Source organism: Lontra canadensis, unplaced genomic scaffold (genome assembly GCF_010015895.1).
Source record: "Lontra canadensis isolate GAN:19392208 unplaced genomic scaffold, GSC_riverotter_1.0 scaffold11, whole genome shotgun sequence".
In the NCBI taxonomy this organism is placed as follows: domain Eukaryota; kingdom Metazoa; phylum Chordata; class Mammalia; order Carnivora; family Mustelidae; genus Lontra; species Lontra canadensis.
The window spans coordinates 19,680,385-19,699,443 of record NW_022631005.1 but is presented as its reverse complement, the minus strand read 5'-3'; the positions used below and the strand labels follow the sequence as shown (position 1 = coordinate 19,699,443).

The following is a 19,059-nucleotide window of genomic DNA, read 5'->3' as shown; positions in this document are numbered from 1 at the left end:
CAAAAAACCCCAAACAAAACAAAACGAAACAAACCTCTAGAAAGTAATTTTAAATATCTTTGGCATTCCCTTTACTTTCTGTGTATCTAAAACTGAACATGCTGCCATCTAACTACATGGATATCTGAGGGTCTCCCCTCCAGCCAGAATGTTAAAGGGTCCTGTAGCTCAAGAACTACAGGCCCAGAAAGGCTTACTTGGTGCCCCCAGAGTCTGCAATATCAGAACTCGGGAATCAAGCTGGACTCCCACGTGAGGTGGGGATACCTCACTTACAGGTTCACATTTCACAGGTCATTCTCAGCCTCCCATCCCAACCCAAGTTGGATATTTGCCTCTCCAGCCACTGATAATTGGTTTACAGCCCTGGGTTCTTGTATTTGAAGGAAACTTCTAGCTATCCATGACGATCTCTTCATTATCAAGCAGGATCAACTCTGGGTCCCTCCACATAAATAAGAAACTGAAACAACAGCCAAGAAATCACAAAAGTGAGGCATGTCTGGAGTGTTTCCATTTACTGGCATCTAATTTAGGAAGAAAACATTTAGAAGGATTCTGGAAAAGCTGTAAGATTCTTAAATATGATGACAGGAATGATTGTGGCCTTTCCTTCTCTTGAGTTAGTTTTTCGTCTTGCATGGTTTAGGAGGCAGAAGAGAGAAAGCAACTTGTATAAAATGCTGAGAATTTTATGATTGTTGTCTTTGAAAGCTTATATAAGGCAATGGGAAAACAGATTTAAGAAATATGAAAATTATTATTTTTTACAGTCCTTAAATGTTTTGCACAACCCAAGATATTTTAATAATTAAATTTATTGCATAGTCCTAAATAGATCTTCCAATTTCAGAGCTGAGTTTAATAAAGTAGGCAAACACTGAATCCAGGTATGCCAATTAAATATTCACTAGGGAAAAAATGTGTGCAAAACTCTGAATAGAACTGACAAATTTTCATCAGGAAAGTGTGTCTAAGAAAATTAGCATTTTCTAATTTATTACTAAAAATAGAAATATATCCCAAGTATTTCCATAGAGAACAATGAAAAATTTAGAAGAATGAAATCCATTTTGAGCAAACAGTGCTATCTCTGAGTATCCAGGTAAAAGGAAAAGGTAAAGTTGAGAAAGCCAAGTTATCAAAACGTTGATTTAAGTATGACATGTGGGGTGAGAATTTAAAATACCAGCATTAAATCTCTCACAGATTGCTGTTTCAAAATGTGTATTAACAATGATAGCATCAATCATTTTAGTAATAGTCAAAAATTAACTCATAAAACTATCATGGCAATATTTTTTCAAATACCAATAAGCCTATATAACTTTTGTTTATAAATCATGTTCTAGGTTGAGTGTTCCTCTATTTTTAAAGCAATCCAGCCATAAAAGGTTTTAGCAAGTAATTATTTCTGGGTTGAGTGTTCTTCTATTTTTAAAGGAATATAGCTATAAAAGGTTTTAGCAAGTAACTATTTATAAAGTGGTAGAGAGTCACTTGAGACTTGAAAGCGAGCTGACTTGCAGATGACAGCTAAGTGTGGTTTTATAAGATGAGGCTAACTGAAAACCAAATAAGGGGATAAGCAGAAGATGGCTTAAAAAACAAGAATAAAGTGGGCTCATAACAGGTAGTACTTTTCTGACCATAAACAAGTTATCTGCCATATTTACTCCCTAATTTCTCTGTCAGGGCATGGAGTATATAATGAGTTTCAATCAATTTCAACCTACTAAAATTTGCCAACATCTACAGTGTTAATAATATCTATTGGGTTAATAGTGCTCATGCCCTCAGAATGCCCATAATTTGATAGAATGCTCAAGGTTAACAAAGTTGAAAAAAAAATTAAAAAAACAAGATTAATAAAAATTTTTAGCTAATCAGAACATGGAAATATTTTATTTGTTTATTTTAAAATATTTTATTTATTTATTAAAGATAGAGAGAGAGAGCATGAGCAGGGGTGGAGGGTAGCAGTGAAGAGAGGGGAAAGCAGGCTTCTTGCTGAACCGGGAGCCCTATGAGGGGCTTGATCCCAAAACCCTGGAATCATGACCTGAATGGAAGGCAGGCACTTATCTGAGCCACTCAGGAACCCCAGAAATATATATTTTTTAAAGATGACTGAGATCACAAAGTAGTAACTCATTTTTAGTAAACTGGAACAAGTCTCATGGAGAGATGGGAGGTGAAGAATGCTGGACAGAAGGTAATCATGGAAAGATCCTCTCAAATGAAGTATCATTAACAAAGTTATTGTCCTCATGTTGTAGCCTAACTAGAGGGCAGAGATGTCCCACATCATCATACTGGGAGAAGATGTGGCCATACTAGAAAAACATACAGTTCCTTTGTGCATAATTCTTTCTTCTCCCTTTCATTCTTCCATCCTTATTTCCTTCACTCTTCTAAGCTACTCACTTCAAATGTAAATGTCAAAATAAGGATTTCTGATATACTTAAATGTGTCCTCTTTTCTAGTTTTCCTTTAATATGTTTCTTATTGAATGCATAATATATATCTATATATCTATATCAATATATTGATCAGTATAGATATATATAGATAGATGTTTCTACACTAGTGTGATAGCAAGAAGAAAAATAATGGTTTATATTGAAGTGATTACTATTTAATCAGACTTCACTAAAACACTGAGAAATTCACCTTGAAAAGGTCACCTGACAGAAGTAATATGTAGTACACTATAAAAAATTTTCACTGGTCAAATGTGCAAGTTTCCTTTAGGTCAGATCTGTGGGAATTAAACAGATCATTGATATATAATAACCACCTTTCCACTTTGCTAAGACTTATAGTAATTCCAAGATGATAGAGAATCACTTTAATTTTGTTAGTAGCCTTTAACTGTTAACATGATTGGAAGTCTGCATTGGATTGCTGTAATTAGTCACTAAAGTAATTTAATCCAAGATCCTTTTTATTTAGAAAGATTATTGTCCTTCGAAAACATCCTTAAGGCGGTGAGATAAAGTCATTACTCCTTTATGCATACAATATACTAAACAATACTGTAGCAAGAAACTTATCAAATAGTAACTAATGCATTTTCTTTCTGAAACACACTGACTCTTCTCTCCACTCAGACAGTAGGTAGGTTCTTAATTTTTTCCATCAACTCATTTCTCACCACCTGAAATCTAACATGTTTGTGTATTATTTATAAATACTAAGGTGTACCATGAAAGTTGTTTTCAGTTTATTCATGAGTAAATCCCAAGCTTCAGTGGCTGGCATGCATTAGATGTTCTATTATTATTTGTTGAATTAATGAATGGCCATTGGAAAGTAGGGCACTTCAGAAGACAGAGAACAAGAGCTGATGTTTTAGTTTTAAAACTCCAAAGGCAGTTACAAATATATGTAAATATGGAATCAGCCAACCACTCCTAAAACTAACTGGAGTTTGCCAGGATGTGTCTGTGTGTTCAGTTGGGGAAGGGAAGGTGGGAGATGAAAGAGAGGAGACTCAGATAGCAAGCAGAGATAGATATCATCAAGGCCCAGTAAACAGGCCCTTGGAAATTTGGTCTTCGCATTAAACATATACTTAGCCACTGTCTCGATAAACCAACTACTAGATACTCCAGGCTGCCATGTGAATGAAGGATGTGACCTGCCAAATTCTTAGAAATGGGGCATTCTACAGAATTCAACTAAACTTTTCTGCAAATTCTTAGAAATGGGGCATTCCAAAGAATTCGACTAAACTTTTCTGCTTCTTACAGGTATCTACTGTGTAGTCATAGACTAATCTATGTGTGGAAGTATACCTATGAAAGAAATTATTTTCTTCAGTGGTTTGATCTACTTACTTTCATGTGACTCAATATACAATTCCTTTCTAAATTTATGGATCATTTCAGAAATTATTTTTAAAAAGCAGCTCAGACCATATTCATAGATGCCACAAAAATAATAAATCTTCTTTTATATAGTGGCTTGCTTATCTGAACAAATTGGAATAAATTATTTTTATTTTCCAAATTATATATTACCTAAATATATATAACATTTAAATATATATTGTAACATATTTTAATTACATATTATAAATGATAGGCACTCAAAATATCTATTAGAATGAACAATTTTTGAAAAAAGCATTTGATTTAAAAATTTGTAGAGAACTTTTCTTATAAATTATCACCTGAAACTCTGAGAAGCAGATAAAGTTTTAAGTATTATCATTATTTATTTTACAAATCATGTGTCACCTGTGATAATGAAAACAATTTGAAAGCCAAAGTTGTAGAATACTATTTATTAGTCGACAATTTTCTACTTTACATAGTTTTAAATGATCTAAAAAATGTTTTAATTCCATATCATCACCTCTAAAACTCCATATTTCTTCCTCACATCTGGATTCCAGCTTGGCGGATTCCAGAAGAGTGAACTTAAAGAGTATGTTCTGTGAAGATCCAGAAAACCACTGAAACTTTATTACATTTTACATATTTTGTGGGGGGGCAAGAGATTCTTAAAAGGATTAGAAGCCTGTATTTCTTCTTAATATAAGAAGAAATATGAAGTTGAAAAATTCTAGCTTATTCTAGCTGTTTGTGGTCTGGAAGATACCATGGAAGGGACATGAGTTCTTGGACTCAGACAATAACTGACAGAGTTAAATAGGTGTCATTCATTACTGGTCATACACCAATCTGTTTGTTTTCGCCACTATGTTGATTTACATTTATTGGTTTATTTATTTTTTTATCAATTTCTACCAATTGATTTTCAAGAAAAGCTTGCCCTCAGTTATTATAATATAGGTTTTCTCATTTCTCAAAAGTAATAAATAAAGTGGAAATTATTTCAGCAAATTGAAAATTAAATCATATTGTTACCATGCATTTAGTCATGGATCTCCAAGAGGTAATGCAAATCTAAAAGTTCAAATGCAGATATCCGACCTTTGGATTCATCTTCTAGTACTATTTTGAATCAAATATTTTCTATTTCTATTTCTTTTTCTCTGTCTTATATTTAAGATGTATCTGATTCTCTGGTGGCAACCCTCAATCAATGTTTTTTTTTTTTTTCCTTCCTAATAGTTAATTTTCACATAATTAAACACATATATTGAAAAATTATTGGCTATCTCCTTTCTATTTAACTTTTGCTCTTTTTAGTGTTATGTTGCCTGTTAGAAAACAATGGATTTTAAAGTATATGCATTTATTGAAATTAAACTTATATTTTTGCATTCATGAGAATAAAACTGAACAAATAAATACTATTATTATTTTTTTGAAGATTTTATTTATTTATTTGACAGACAGAAATCACAAGTGAGCAGAGAGACAGGCAGAGAGAGGAGGAAGCAGGCTCCCCGCTGAGCAGAGAGCCTGATGTGGGGATCATGACATGAGCCGAAGGCAGACGCTTTAACAGGTGTCCCAATAAAACCTATTATTAATGCATTGTTCTGATTTGAGCAAAAATCTGTTCTTCACCTGATGGGTTACATAATCCCAGAGTAAATTATAAATCTTCCCATCTGTCTTTGGCCTTTTGCACCCTGGGACTCAAAACTATGAGTTTAAGATTTAGGGATTTTTTTTTTTTAAATCTTGAGAACAAATGATGGCATCCTGATTCTCTTGTCATTTTTATCAATAATCAGGATGAATACATTTTTTCCTAGCATAATATTTACTATCAAAGGATGTCTAATTATTGCATGAAAGAGACTAATACCAGTTTATAGTGACAAAATCTTTAATAATGACAAATATGAAGATTATCATTTTAACCGTATGATAAGAATCTCATTTTGTTTTCTTCTATTTAAAAGATTTTAAGATTCCTGAGTCATGACATTTTTTCAAGACATATCAGTTGACATTCCAAATCGGATATCAAGAATGTGTTTTAATATTACTTTTAAATTTACACTTAAATTAATTGTTTGTTTTTAAGATTTGTATTTATTTATTTGGCAGACAGAGATCACAAGTAGGCAGAGAGGCAGGTAGAGAGAGAGGGGGAAGCAGGCTCACCACCCAGCAGAGAGCCTGATGTGGGGCTCGATCCCAGGACCCTGGGATCATGACCTGAGCAGAAGGCAGAGGCTTTAACCCACTGAGCCACCCAGGTGCCCCTAAATTAATTGTTTTAAAAGTGATGTTAGCAGATGTATTTAAATAAAAACAATTTGCTTGGTTTGAGGTAAGCCCCAAGTAATTTTTTTTTCTCTATCAGTGCATGATTTGTGTAATATATTATTTTCAAATACACAATTCTATTTGCAGATAATTATTTATGAATCCATTCAGTTTACTTAACACCAAGTATAGCAGAATCACAATCATGGATGCCTTCTCTTCATGCAAAGCCTGCCTCCCCCCTTTCCTTCCTTCCCACCTCCCTCCCTCGCTCCTTCCCTGAACCCTCTCTCCCTCTCTTCCTCCCTCTTCCTTCTTTCCTTCCTTCCCTCTATCCTGTCTTCCCTTATTTCCCAGGGCTTCCACCTGGGGATCTTCAGTTTATTTCTATACAAATCCCTCTTTAGACAATTAGTAACCATTACTTGTGTGACAAGTTATTTTCAATCTTAAGGCTTTCATTATTTTTCATATTATTTTGTATACTCATTCCTCCTTATTTTGGAAAAAGAAGGGTGAAGACTAATGGGTATCCCTAATGTGGCATAAAAGTAGAAAATTAAATAATCTAAACTTGGCATGATTACTGATTGAAACACTGTTTCAAGAGTATTGTGAGACTAAAGTTGTCTCAAAATCAAATGAAGCTGGCATGGAAAAAAGTTACTGCTATGATGCCATAAAAGTTACTTTTATGATGAAAAAAGTTACTGCATTCTTTTTTTAATTTTTTTTTTTAAATTAAGCATTCTTAAAGATTTTTTTCAAATAGTAGTTACTGAAATTATTACACATAATTACTAATATTCCAATTGTAAGTTACATGACATAGAGATAAAAGTTTATCTTTAAAATTTTTTTAAAAGATTTTATTTATTTATTTGACAGAGACACAGCAAGAGAGAGGAAACACAAGCAGTGGGGGTAGGAGAGGGAGAAACAGGCTCCCCGCTGAGCAGGGGACCTGATGCACAGCTTGATCCCAGGACCCTGAAATCATGACCTGAGCTGAATGCAGAGGCTTAACCACTGGAGCCACCCAGGTGCCCCAGAGTTTGCCTTGCATAAAATTAACTTTATAAACACATTGCTGGGTGGGATTTGAAACAATTGCATATAAAATAATGGTATGCTCCTAAATAGTATGGAATAAAGTCAATTTCCGATCTTTGATCCTTTTTGTCAATATAAGTCTAAGTTGCAGCTTTGTCTGGCTTTTAATCTACAAAGATATGCCGCTGGTTTTTTATTCACCAAAATTTATGGGGACAAATATCTTCTAAGAGCCTTTACACTGACCTATCCATGATGCCTAGAACAATAAATAGTACCCACAAGATTTCATATATATCAGTTAAGTAAATTAATTTTAATAATCAGAATATGTATGCTGACTCATGTATGATATATTCTCTGCTTGGAAAAAACTGCCTCAGTGTCCAATAAATTGTTTTTACATGAGCACATTTCCTTTAAATATTTTCCCTCTTACTATTTTTTACATTTCCCAATGATAGCATAACATTATTGTAAAGATCTGTTTTTAACAATTCTAGATTTATGCTAGATCAAAATTGCCTTCAATAATATTTCTATAATTCTGACAATTTTCTCTAAACTACCCAGAGTAAGATAATACAATTAATACATTACCTTACCCTTAGCCTACCATTCTCCATCCTAGTCACATGAGAAAAGACATACATTTATTTTTCTTTACATACATTAATTCAAACCTAATTCTATTTTTTTTTAAAGATTTTATTTATTTATTTGACAGGCAGAGATCACAAGTAGGCAGAGAGGCAGGCAGAGAGAGGAAGGGAAGCAGGCTCCCCGCTGTGCAGAGAGCCCGATGCGGGGCTCGATCCCAGGACCCTGGGATCATGACCTGAGCCGAAGGCAGCGGCTTAACCCACTGAGCCACCCAGGCGCCCCAAACCTAATTCTATTTTTATACCATTTTTTTTCCCTCCAAACTGGAAAGGCAAGCACAGAGTTTCTCATGGAATGTAGGTCTTCATGAGCTGCTGAGTAAAGGTGACCTGGAACTGTTTTAAGTGGTATCTTGTCAGAGCACAGACAAAAAATTGGCCTGGCTGGCTGGAAACAAGACTTTTCTACTTTGTTTCCATTCATTCATATACCTAATACTTTCTCTTAAGTCCAAGCACTGAGTTCAGCCCCTCCATGATTGATGAGGTATGCCTCACCATGGCCTGTTTCATATTCTAGGGCAGTAGAAAGTTAAGAACATGACTGATGATATAAACACAGCTTAAAAATGCCAAGGAGAAGTGTTGGATATCCTAGGGCAGAGGCAGCTTAAGAAGACAAAGTGGGAGGCTTAGAGAGGGTTAGCAGATGTTGAAGAACCCACATGTAAAGACAAAGACGTATGAACAATTTAAAGGGGCACATTTTAGAGAACATGAACAGGTTTCCATGGCTAGAAAAAAAAGATACACAGTGAATGTGCTGTAATCCAGGCAAGAAGCTTGAATAAAAGCAGTGCTTGTTTTCTCATCAAGAAAATAAGTGGAGGACCCTCAGTAGCCAGGGCTCCAAATTATTTTGTCTCTAGGTATAAGTGCTCTAAGAATCTTCAATCCTTGCACACTGAGGAAATGGCTAGTTCTGATAATTTCACTTTTTAACTCATGATCCTTTCTTGGGGTTCTAGGCTCACTTCTAATTGGCCTTCACACCAACAGGGATAACTGAAAACATTTTATTCTATTTTCCTGGTCATTATTAAAATTCTTTGGTCTCTTTTGCACGGGCCTGCTGCCATAGCCTTAATTACAATTCTTATTAACGCCTCTTTTCAATAGAGTAGAAACTGGTAACCATCAGGTTGAACCAGTGCATGACAGAGCTTTGAGTGTTCCCATAGTGAGCCTCAAAAGATGCTGCAGAATGGGCAGGATATCAGATGACAGGAAAATACACCAGGAGAAGCTACTTTTGGAGACAGACCAACAAGGCTATAAATTGTGGCTCCTATGTTCTCCAATGGAACAGATAAGGGAGAATGTCTTCATCTCATTTTTGGCAATAGTAAAATTGGACTAATAATACTTCACAGGGTTGCATGAGAATTTGGTAAAACATTGTATGTTCAGAGAAAATTACGTTTAACAGCTTATTTCTCTGTGACCAAGACATTATACATTTTTAGTGATTCATTATTTCTCTTGCCAACTTTCCCATAGGAAAATTAAACAGAAACAGAAAAGATAAACTTCAAAAGACTTTCCCTTCTGGCCTTTTTCAAATTCTGCTGCACTCACCACTTCTCTTCATCTAGTTAGCTGCTTCTTTCTTCTGGTCTCAGCTTACATGCCACTTCCTTCAAGAAATCTTTCCTATAAACTGAATTCTCTTTGTGTTTCTGTGCAAGCCACTGTACTTCATTAAACTGCCTTTAATATAACTTGTATCTTTTTCAGAATTACACATTAGATTGTAAACCCTTTGAGGGCAGGAAATATCTCTGACATCACTGTTTTCTCAATGCCTAATAATGACAGGACCATGATAAATACCAAATTTGTTTACTAACCAATTGACTAATGAAACAAAATTGTTCTGCAAAGTAAAAATAATCCCATCATGTCATCACATATTGTAGACACACATCTATATTTCATAACTTTTATAATTACTCTTGATAGACTATGGTTCTAATACCAGTTACAATAGATGAAATATTTAGATGACTGTCAGGTACTTCTAAATTTATGATCTTGAGATATTACTTTGTGTTGGTACTTGATGCAATAAACCATACAGGTGTATTTCTAATAAACTAAGTTCTAATTGAAATTATAATGGGTTCCCAAGCAGATTACTAGAGAACTTTAAAAATATCAATGAGAGAACAAACAGATTGCCATTTGATTTTAACACTGGGCTCTTAGACACAGATTGAGTTGGTCCTCATTGGCTCTTTTGCCCTAATGTTATTAAGTACTAATAACCTCAGGTATTATTGGCCTCATATTTAACATTCAGCTTTAAATGTGAAATGCCTTGCTTATTATTATTTTTTATTTATACTAGAAATCCTTGCTCCAGATATGTACAAAATAGAGCTATATTTGTTCTTAAACAACTTTCTAAAAGAATATTCCATTGTACTTTTGCATTATTTATCTCTGTCTCTCCTCCCTGGGTGCTTCTGCTAAAATTAATTTGCATTTAGACCTCAGGATTTTATATTGCCATTAGAATCATGAAATGTTTTTACTCAGCACAACTAAGAACTGATGTTTTACCTCCCACTAATGGACCTTTAATTAGGCACTGTAATGAACCATTCTGTCATTCCTTCATTTATGGAGAGAAGATTTTGTATATGCAAGATACAATTTTGACAGAACAACAGGTCCACTGAACCTTGCCGACTCACATATAATAGATCCTAAATTTATTATGCTTTTGTCAGTTGTTGGATTTATCATTTTAATGACACTGTCCACAGACTTATTTTGCTGCCAACGAAAAGCATCACCATACTGCAGGAATGTTTGTTGACATCTTGATCAACAACTCCTGGGGTCCCATTCTGACTGTAATATTACTACTTCGGAACCTTGAGCAAGTTATTTAACCTCTGTCTAAGGATTAATTGGTTAATTTTAATAAGTGCTTTGCAGTAAAAGGTGGGAAGTGCTATGACTGCTAATAGTGATAATAAAATGATAATGCAGCCTTTTATAATGCATTAGGCTACCTCAGACTGTGATTCTATTAAGTTGCCAATTAAAATATATGCTAACTCAATTTATTATTTTTCAGAAACCAAATCGCTATGATGATGGCCACATAATATTTTTTTTAACTTAGATCAAAAAGAAAAAAAATGGCCATGCTTGAGCTTAAAAACATTTTTTTTCAAGTTAAAAAAAAAATCAACATTCTATGATGATGGACCAATTGGGAACAGAGATAAGCTGCACAGAAAAATACCAGATGGTTGTAGCCTGATTAAATGTAGCTCTTGTACATTAAGTTGATTGTTCTTTTATTAACTTGTCTCCAAACTGTTTTCATTTATTTTCTATGATTATTTATTTATTTGACAAATGCCTTTGTTGGGTATAATCTCAAAGAGGTCGTCCCAGACAAATAGGAAGGAAACACACAATTAACAATAATACCAGATTAAAGTGAGTAGAAACAGACAGAGGTAAAGAAGCAGTGACTTGAAAATTCAAAAGAAAAAGCCATGCATTCTCTTGGGCAGATATGAAGACCTTGACAAAGGAAATGGCCTTAAAACTGGACAGGGGCAGATAGATAGGATTTGGCATGGAGAGACGAAGGTGAGGAAGAATCCAAAGAAAGTGCATTCCAGAGGAAGAGAATAATGGGAGAAAGTTGCAATGCCAAGGAAACTGACGTGTGGAGAAGCAGGGTAAGTGTGGTTTTACTAGAATAAGACAGAGGCTGAAAAAGTAGTCTGGATAGTAATGAGGGTCTGCGTTATGCAGGGGAATAGTTGGTGCTGTCCCTGATTTACTTGGAAATCTTTCAGGGTTGTGAGAATATTGGGAAAAAACCCATGAGTTGGTAGGTGGGAGTTGTACTGGAATATTCTGCTTTGTTGAGAAGAGGGAAGAGGAAAGGAGAACCATGAGGATGTAAGAAAGGTGTGTAAACAAGGTGTGATACCAGCATATGACAGGATTGTTTTTTGCTAGATAAACTCTGCGGGCCTATGACACATACCATTTAAGAAATAACTCCTCAGTAGCCTCCTCTGCAAAATGAGAATAAAACCAGGTACCCCATCCCCTCACTCCCTTCTTCTCTGAAACCTTCTATTTCTAGGAGTCCAGAGTCTCTCATGAGTTGTTTCCCTCACTGATTTCTTCCCATTCAGTTTTCCTCCCTTCCCCTATGGTCCTCCAAGCTATTCCTTATGTTCCACATATGAATGAAACCATATGATAATTGTCTCTCTCTGCCTGACTTATTTCACTTAGTATAATCCCCTCAGACAATCATATTTCTCAGTGTTGAATCATCATGTACCACCACTGCTAAAGCATGAGCTCGCCTGGTTCATTAGTGAGATTAAACAGATTAGTAGAGTTAATGGAAAAAAAGAACGAAACACAAGAGTGCCTGGATATAGAAAGATCTCAGTAAATGTGACTGAGACAGAAAACCATTCTTCTTATTATGGATACAACATACAGCTGTGGCTATTCTTTTGAAAATAGGTACAGAGTGTTCAGAGAGAAAGCATGGAGATCAGTTGGTAAAAATGCAGGTAAGAAATGCTGGAAACTTTAATGAAGATAGTGGGGATGAAGCTGGTGAGAAGTGTTCAGGTCCTGGGTATATTTTAAAGGAACAAGTGAGAAAGAGGTTGGGGTGTAAAAGAAAGAAAACAGTCAAGAATGAATTCAAAATAGATAAATGGGGATTAAAGAGTACACTACTAGTGATGAGCACTCAGATTGTTGGGATTGTTGAATCACTGGATTATGTACCCGAAACTAATATAACATTGTTTGTAACTATACTGGAATTAAAACAAAAAAATAGATAGGAAAATCTTTAAAAAAAATAATAAAGTGGGTTAGATTAAAAAAAAAAAAAGGATGAATCCAAGATACTTGGACTCAAGTGATGAGTGTTTTCTTTTATAGACGCAGGGTAAACTGTGGTAGAAGCAATTTGGGGTGAGAAAATCAGGTAAATTTAGAGCCAACTCAAACTGTCAAATAGATACTTAGGTATAAAAATCTGGAATTCAGGAGGGAGGATCAGCTAGAGATATACATTCAGAATTGTTTGTATTTGGATGATACTACAAGTCACACAATTAGTTGAAATCATCTAAGCAAGTAGGTCTCAATCTCAGTCACACATATGAAACATGTGGAAACTTTACATAGTATTGAAGCCTAACAGAATCAGAATCTTTGGGGGTTATGTTTGGGAAACTGTATCTTACAAAACTGTATGTAAAAATGTTTAACCTAATGTTCTGATTCGTATCGAAATCACAGGCTCATGGAGTGAGTTTTTGAGAAAAAAGAGATGAGAGACAGTCATGAGCTACTCCAATGTTTAAAGGTCAGGGAGTTGAGGTGGAACCAGCAAAAGACAGTGAAAAGAAGTACCCAGTAAAATGGGAATGAAAAGAAGAGAGTGGTAAAGACAAGTGAAAGTGTTTTAAAGGGGGAGTGATTAACTGCAGATTGTGGGATAAAATAAGAATTGATAATTGGTCATTGAATATGAGAACATGGACAACAATAAAATAAATTAACTTGACCTGACAAATGATATTTCAGCAAAATAGTGAAGATAAAAACCTGCCAGAGGTGAGGTCAAAAGAAAAACGAGAGGAATGTAGCATGTAACAACTCCTTAGAATAAAGCTATGGGTAAAAAACAAACAAACAAACAAACCAGGAAAATAAAGTTGTGAGTAGATAGATATGGGCACAAGGCAAAGTTGTTCAAGAAACAACTAGGGGGAGAGGAAAATACTGATAAAGGAGAAAGGTGGGGACAGTTGTAAGAGATACATCCATGAGCAGCTAAAAGGGATGGAATGTATGAGTGGACAGTAGAACATTGGAGGTAGCATGGGGTTCCTGCTCCTAAGAAGACAGTCTATGGATCTAAAAGATAAAGTAGTTCAAGAGATGATGATGATGGTGGGAGCTTGTGGCAGTTCTCTTTAGAAAGCTTCTATTTAATCAATGAAACAGAAAGTAAGTTCTTGAGCTCAGGATGAACTTGGGGAGCAGGTATTAGAGGTTTGAGGAGAAAGGAGATGATCTGACTGAAACACCTAGGAGAGTCAGTAGATTAGCAAAATACAGTTGAAGCTATAGTAAGTGCCCATTTGAAATTAGTGGTAACCACTCAAGTGATCCCAGTCTGTATGATTATGTGCTTTTCTTCAGTTGCATCCAGTTCTCAGTTCAGAGAAGATGGAGAATTGGATTTAACCATGGTTAGAGTTTTCAAGGAAAGTGTAATAGAAGGGAAGAGAGAGCAAAGGAACTGAGGGTCTATATGAGGGGGTGATTACAATAATGGATTATAGAATCTCAGCTGAGAAAGGAAGAAACATGGAATCTTTTTAAAATGAGAAGAATGAGGAACAATGTAAAAAATTGTTGGAGCTGGGGTGATGGAGGGAGCGACCCTGAAAAATAAGGGGTTGCTGAAAATGAGATAATGGAAGGAACATCGAGATTAGAAAATTACTTAGCATAAACATCAAAGTATGCTGTCAGACCGTCCTACGAGACTTGCTTTCACTTACAGTACTGACATCTGTCTCCAGTGTGTTCGGGCTGGCAGTGGCAGTAGGGCTGGTTCCCAGCAGTCACACTGCAGGTCCCTCCATTTTGACAAAAGTCCTCACAGACAGTCTTACCACAGTTTTGTCCCGTGAACCCCAGTGCACAGCTGCAGGTGGGTCTCCCTATTGCAAAAGAAAAAGTAACAAAAAAGAAATTATTTGACTGGAATGGTTTATTTTCATGGAATCCTCACTAGATAAGAAACAGGAAGCCAAGATTCTGGTCAATGTTTTTCCACTAGTTAACCTGTGGTTTTAGGCAATAACTTGACCTCTGTGTGTCTTAGTTTTCCCATGTTCTAGTGAAGCCTAGATTAGAAGATAACTCAGGTTCGCATCAGGTAAAATAACTGGAGCTCATTTTATGCATAATTACATACTTGAACCAGTGTGTTATGCTCTGAAGTGTTTGTGTTATTTTTTGTACTTCTCTGTTCATGTCCATTTTGCTTTTTCAATTATTTTTGTTCCATTCATATAGTAATGCAGATTGTTTTAGCCATTAGAATATAAAATAGAGACAATCATATCTCTTTTGTTCTTTTTTTCCTTTTTTTCTTTTCTTTTTAGTGTTCAGTGATTCATTAGTTGCGTGTAACACCCATGTGCCCTCCTTAATGCCCTTCACCCGGGTACCCCATCCCCTCACTCCCTTCTTCTCTGAAACCTTCTATTTCTAGGAGTCCAGAGTCTCTCATGAGTTGTTTCCCTCACTGATTTCTTCCCATTCAGTTTTCCTCCCTTCCCCTATGGTCCTCCAAGCTATTCCTTATGTTCCACATATGAATGAAATGATAATTGTCTCTCTCTGCCTGACTTATTTCCCTTAGTATAATCCCCTCAGACAATCATATTTCTCAGTGTTGAATCATCATGTACCACCACTGCTAAAGCATGAGCTCAGACTTACAAATAAATATTTTAATAAGTTCAAAGTGGGCATGCCACCTATATTTATGCAATTAGTTATTTTAGTTGATTTAAAAATACATACTGCATTTAGTATATAAGCACTTAGTAAGTCCTACTTTATTTCATTTTGAGATTTTTATTATGCATGGGAAAGGACTGTCATTTTACTAAGATGATTTAAAGTCTAATATTAATAGCACACTAAAGCAAATCTAAGGGATCATCTATGGATATTTTTCTTTATTTGCTCAATAACACCACAAGTAAAGGTGAAAAATCCTTTAAGGTGTTTGGAACATAACACAGTTAACTGTTATATCAAGAATGAGTCTCTCTAATTGCCTAAGATGTCAAGGACTGGGTGAAAAATGGAGTACAGAGCTAGCTCTTGTAAGAGAGATTAAGGAAAACAAAATGAAATAATGGCCACCATTTGTATAGGGAAAAATGAAGTTTAGAGGTTGTGAAACTGTAAAGAAATAACATGAAAGAGAATAAAAAAAATTAGTTATAGATCTGAATTAACTAGGACTTGGAAATGTTACTCAGTTGACTAGCATCAGAGAATATCCAACCATCTCCTCTCTCAACTTTGTAGACATGAAGCGTAATTAGAATGGTCATAAAAATGGATGAGTATAAGGCTTAGACTTGAAGTGTGAAAATGATATGTTTTCTCTACTGCCATAGACTCTACATTCTATATTTTTTGAAAAGCACTCATAAGTGAATAAAATGCCTCCAAATAAAATCCACATATATTTCCAAGAGAATAAATAAGTTGAGGTTCCACAACCTACTTACTTATTTTGCTTTGAAAGCTCTCCACATACTTAAGCACACTTGAAGCTATTGCTTCTTAATGAACAAAGTTATATGCATTGTTTATGGTGAGTAGCATTGCTTTATAGCTTATGTATAAATCTTACTAGTTTGGTGGCAGACAAATGCTTATTAATAGGTTGAGAAGCAAGGTAAATTTTACACACATTAAAAGCTGAGTCATATCATGTTTTACATTCCCAGAAAATGGCTTTAAAACTTTTAGCTAATTATTTTTCTTATAATGGTAGTGAATTTTCTAGTTGTTGCTTACATATAGACAAAATATCTTCATGGGAATGGTAGTGGTTGAAAAACAAAGACACAAACAAGAGAACAAATAGTGGTAGAAGATGAAGAGGATAGAGCATTGTTAGAACACAAGTACTAAGGAAAATGAAAGACCTGAGCAAAAGAAGTAATTCCTCTTCACCAACAAGAACCAGTGAATACCTTACCAAGAAATAGAACATATAAACAGGAATACAAATTAACATGAGCTAAATGTGAAAAAAAATAGACCAGAAAGTACAGGAGAAATCAAAAGGAATTAGAATAATCTCAAAAAGTGCCATATGGTGGTAGGACTTAGGCACCATAGATTTATGGGTTTTTTCCCCCATTATTTTCCATGTTTTTTAAAATTAGGTGTGAAAAACATTAAAGTGATAGAAGTTTGAAAGAAACATATGCAACCCACTAAGGCACTTGAAAACTGCTCTACCCCAGTCACTGAGAGAATGACACCATGCTTTTAGCTCATCTACAGCTGTTTTGAAACTAGAGCAGAGCGACCAGTTTTTCCCCAGCCTCCACCCCCAGCATATGCCTCACACCATTTAGATTCTGGCTGAATTATTTTCAAAAGGCTTCTTTCTCTTCCTTTAAAGAGAAGATTTCTTTTTGACAAGAAGAAATCTTCATATTCAGGGGAACATTACCAACTCAAAGCTGTGTGTTGATACAGCAGATCTTTTGTTTGCTGATGGGAAATGAACCATCTGTCACAGAATTTTATAATGGGCTCCATCTAATATTTTCAGGAATCTCTCTGGGTGTACCCTAACAAGTTGCATTGGATTTATTTATAAAGATTTTTTAGGTAGCTCAATTTGATTTTGGCATTTGAAAAGGCAACAATACTGTTACAATGACTAAGGTATAGATTTATAGCAGTGAAGCATCCAGGGAGCTTGGGAGTTGACAGCCTATAAGGGTAGTATAATCAGGAAGAGCATCAATTAACTGGAGGAAGGAGGGGGAGATCAGTTTGTTGCTTCTAATCAGTCTGCTTTCTGTAGCATTTAGACCTTTAAAGTGTGGGTTGTCAGGCTGCCTGGACATATGCTATCTGTGCCAAATACCAGTGGTGGAACCATGAGCATCACTTCTCTGTTTCTTTCCCCCTATTAAAAAAAAAAAAAAAATGGGGATAATAATATGGGGTTGTTCTGCAGAATCAAGTAAAGTAAATGAGATTATACATGCAAAGCATTTCTAAAGGTACTAGACACACAGAAAGCACTCAGTGACACTTTAGCTCTGTTTATTATTATTACTGTTATTTCCACTGAGATTCACCATTCTTTATTTTGTGACTGTGTCCTAAAGAGACCCTGTAACATTCTAAGAGAATCTTTTGGAAAACTGTCTTAAATTACGCATTTTATCTCTATTATTTATTTAAGATAAAACAAATTGTGGGTTCCTGGAGGGAAGTGGGGTACAAGAGATGGGGTGGCTGGAGGATGGACATTGGGGAGGTTATGTGATATGGTGAGTGCTGTGAATTGTGAGAGCGCCAAATCCTAACCACTAGACCACCAGGGAGGCTAATGCTGTGAATTGTGTAAGACGGATGAATCACAGACCTGTACCCTCAAACAAATAATACATTATATGTTAATAAAAAAATAAATTTGTATGGCAGTGATGGGATAAAGCAGAAAAACTCCATCAAGTCTCAGACTTCAACATCTTTAACTTTGGAAGATGGGTCTTTTTCCTCTCTTTACTTTCTCAACATGCTTAATTCTACACTTTAGTAAGAAAGAACACACACATACAAACCCCACGAAACAAACACAAACACAAAAAATCACACCTAGCATTTTTATCAAGTCCATTTACTTGTATAGCTTCAAATTTTGATATATACTTGAGCTTTTTAAGAGTCTACACTCACAGCTTCCAGTTCTATCAAATGCATGAAAAAATCTTTGATCATAAAGTCACATTCCAATCCTTCAGTGGATTTACAGTTTTTATTTTTTTCAATATACAAAAAGATGTGTCTTCACCTGTTACTTCTCTTTGCTATTTCAGAAAAGAGGACAGATCCCTCAATATGTATGTATTGTTCACATAAATCAATTCTGATTCCCTAGTGGTAAAAAAGGTTGAGGGATGGAGAAGTTAATGGGTATTTATATACTCTTGCAAAGCTTATCTCTGATCTCTTAATCCCTAAATCCACTGATTTCTTTTCAATCATCCTCCTCCTTAAATACCTGCATAATTTACACATTTTATTTTTGAAATTTATTTGTTTTTTATTACACATTTTATTACACATCTACTCTTAAAAAATTCTTGGTTTCTAAGACACTACCATTGTTGATTTCCCTTTTTCCCTTTTCAGTTGCCTTTATGTTTTCTCTTTCTGTCTCTTAAAATATATTATTCCAGACTTCTTTTTGGTGATACACTTTCATGGCTACAATAATTGTCTCTCTATTCAAATACTTTAGCATCAGTTTCCCGACTCTGGGCTCATTCGCTTTCCTAAATGACAGGCCTTCAGTCTCAGTCTTTGTTGTATGTCTCGGTATATGTGTCTCTGGCTG

The 19,059-nt window shown here is 35.2% G+C and overlaps 1 protein-coding gene across 1 annotated transcript in view; it reads right to left on the bottom strand.

Annotated features, from left to right (window-relative positions):
• LRP1B (LDL receptor related protein 1B) overlaps positions 1 to 19,059 on the bottom strand; it is a 1,927,222-nt gene that overhangs the window by 53,799 nt on the left and 1,854,364 nt on the right. The window contains exon 84 of the mRNA XM_032856138.1: positions 14,441 to 14,602. Within this exon, the coding sequence (XP_032712029.1) occupies positions 14,441 to 14,602 (162 nt within the window). The remainder of the gene's footprint in view (positions 1 to 14,440; positions 14,603 to 19,059) is intronic.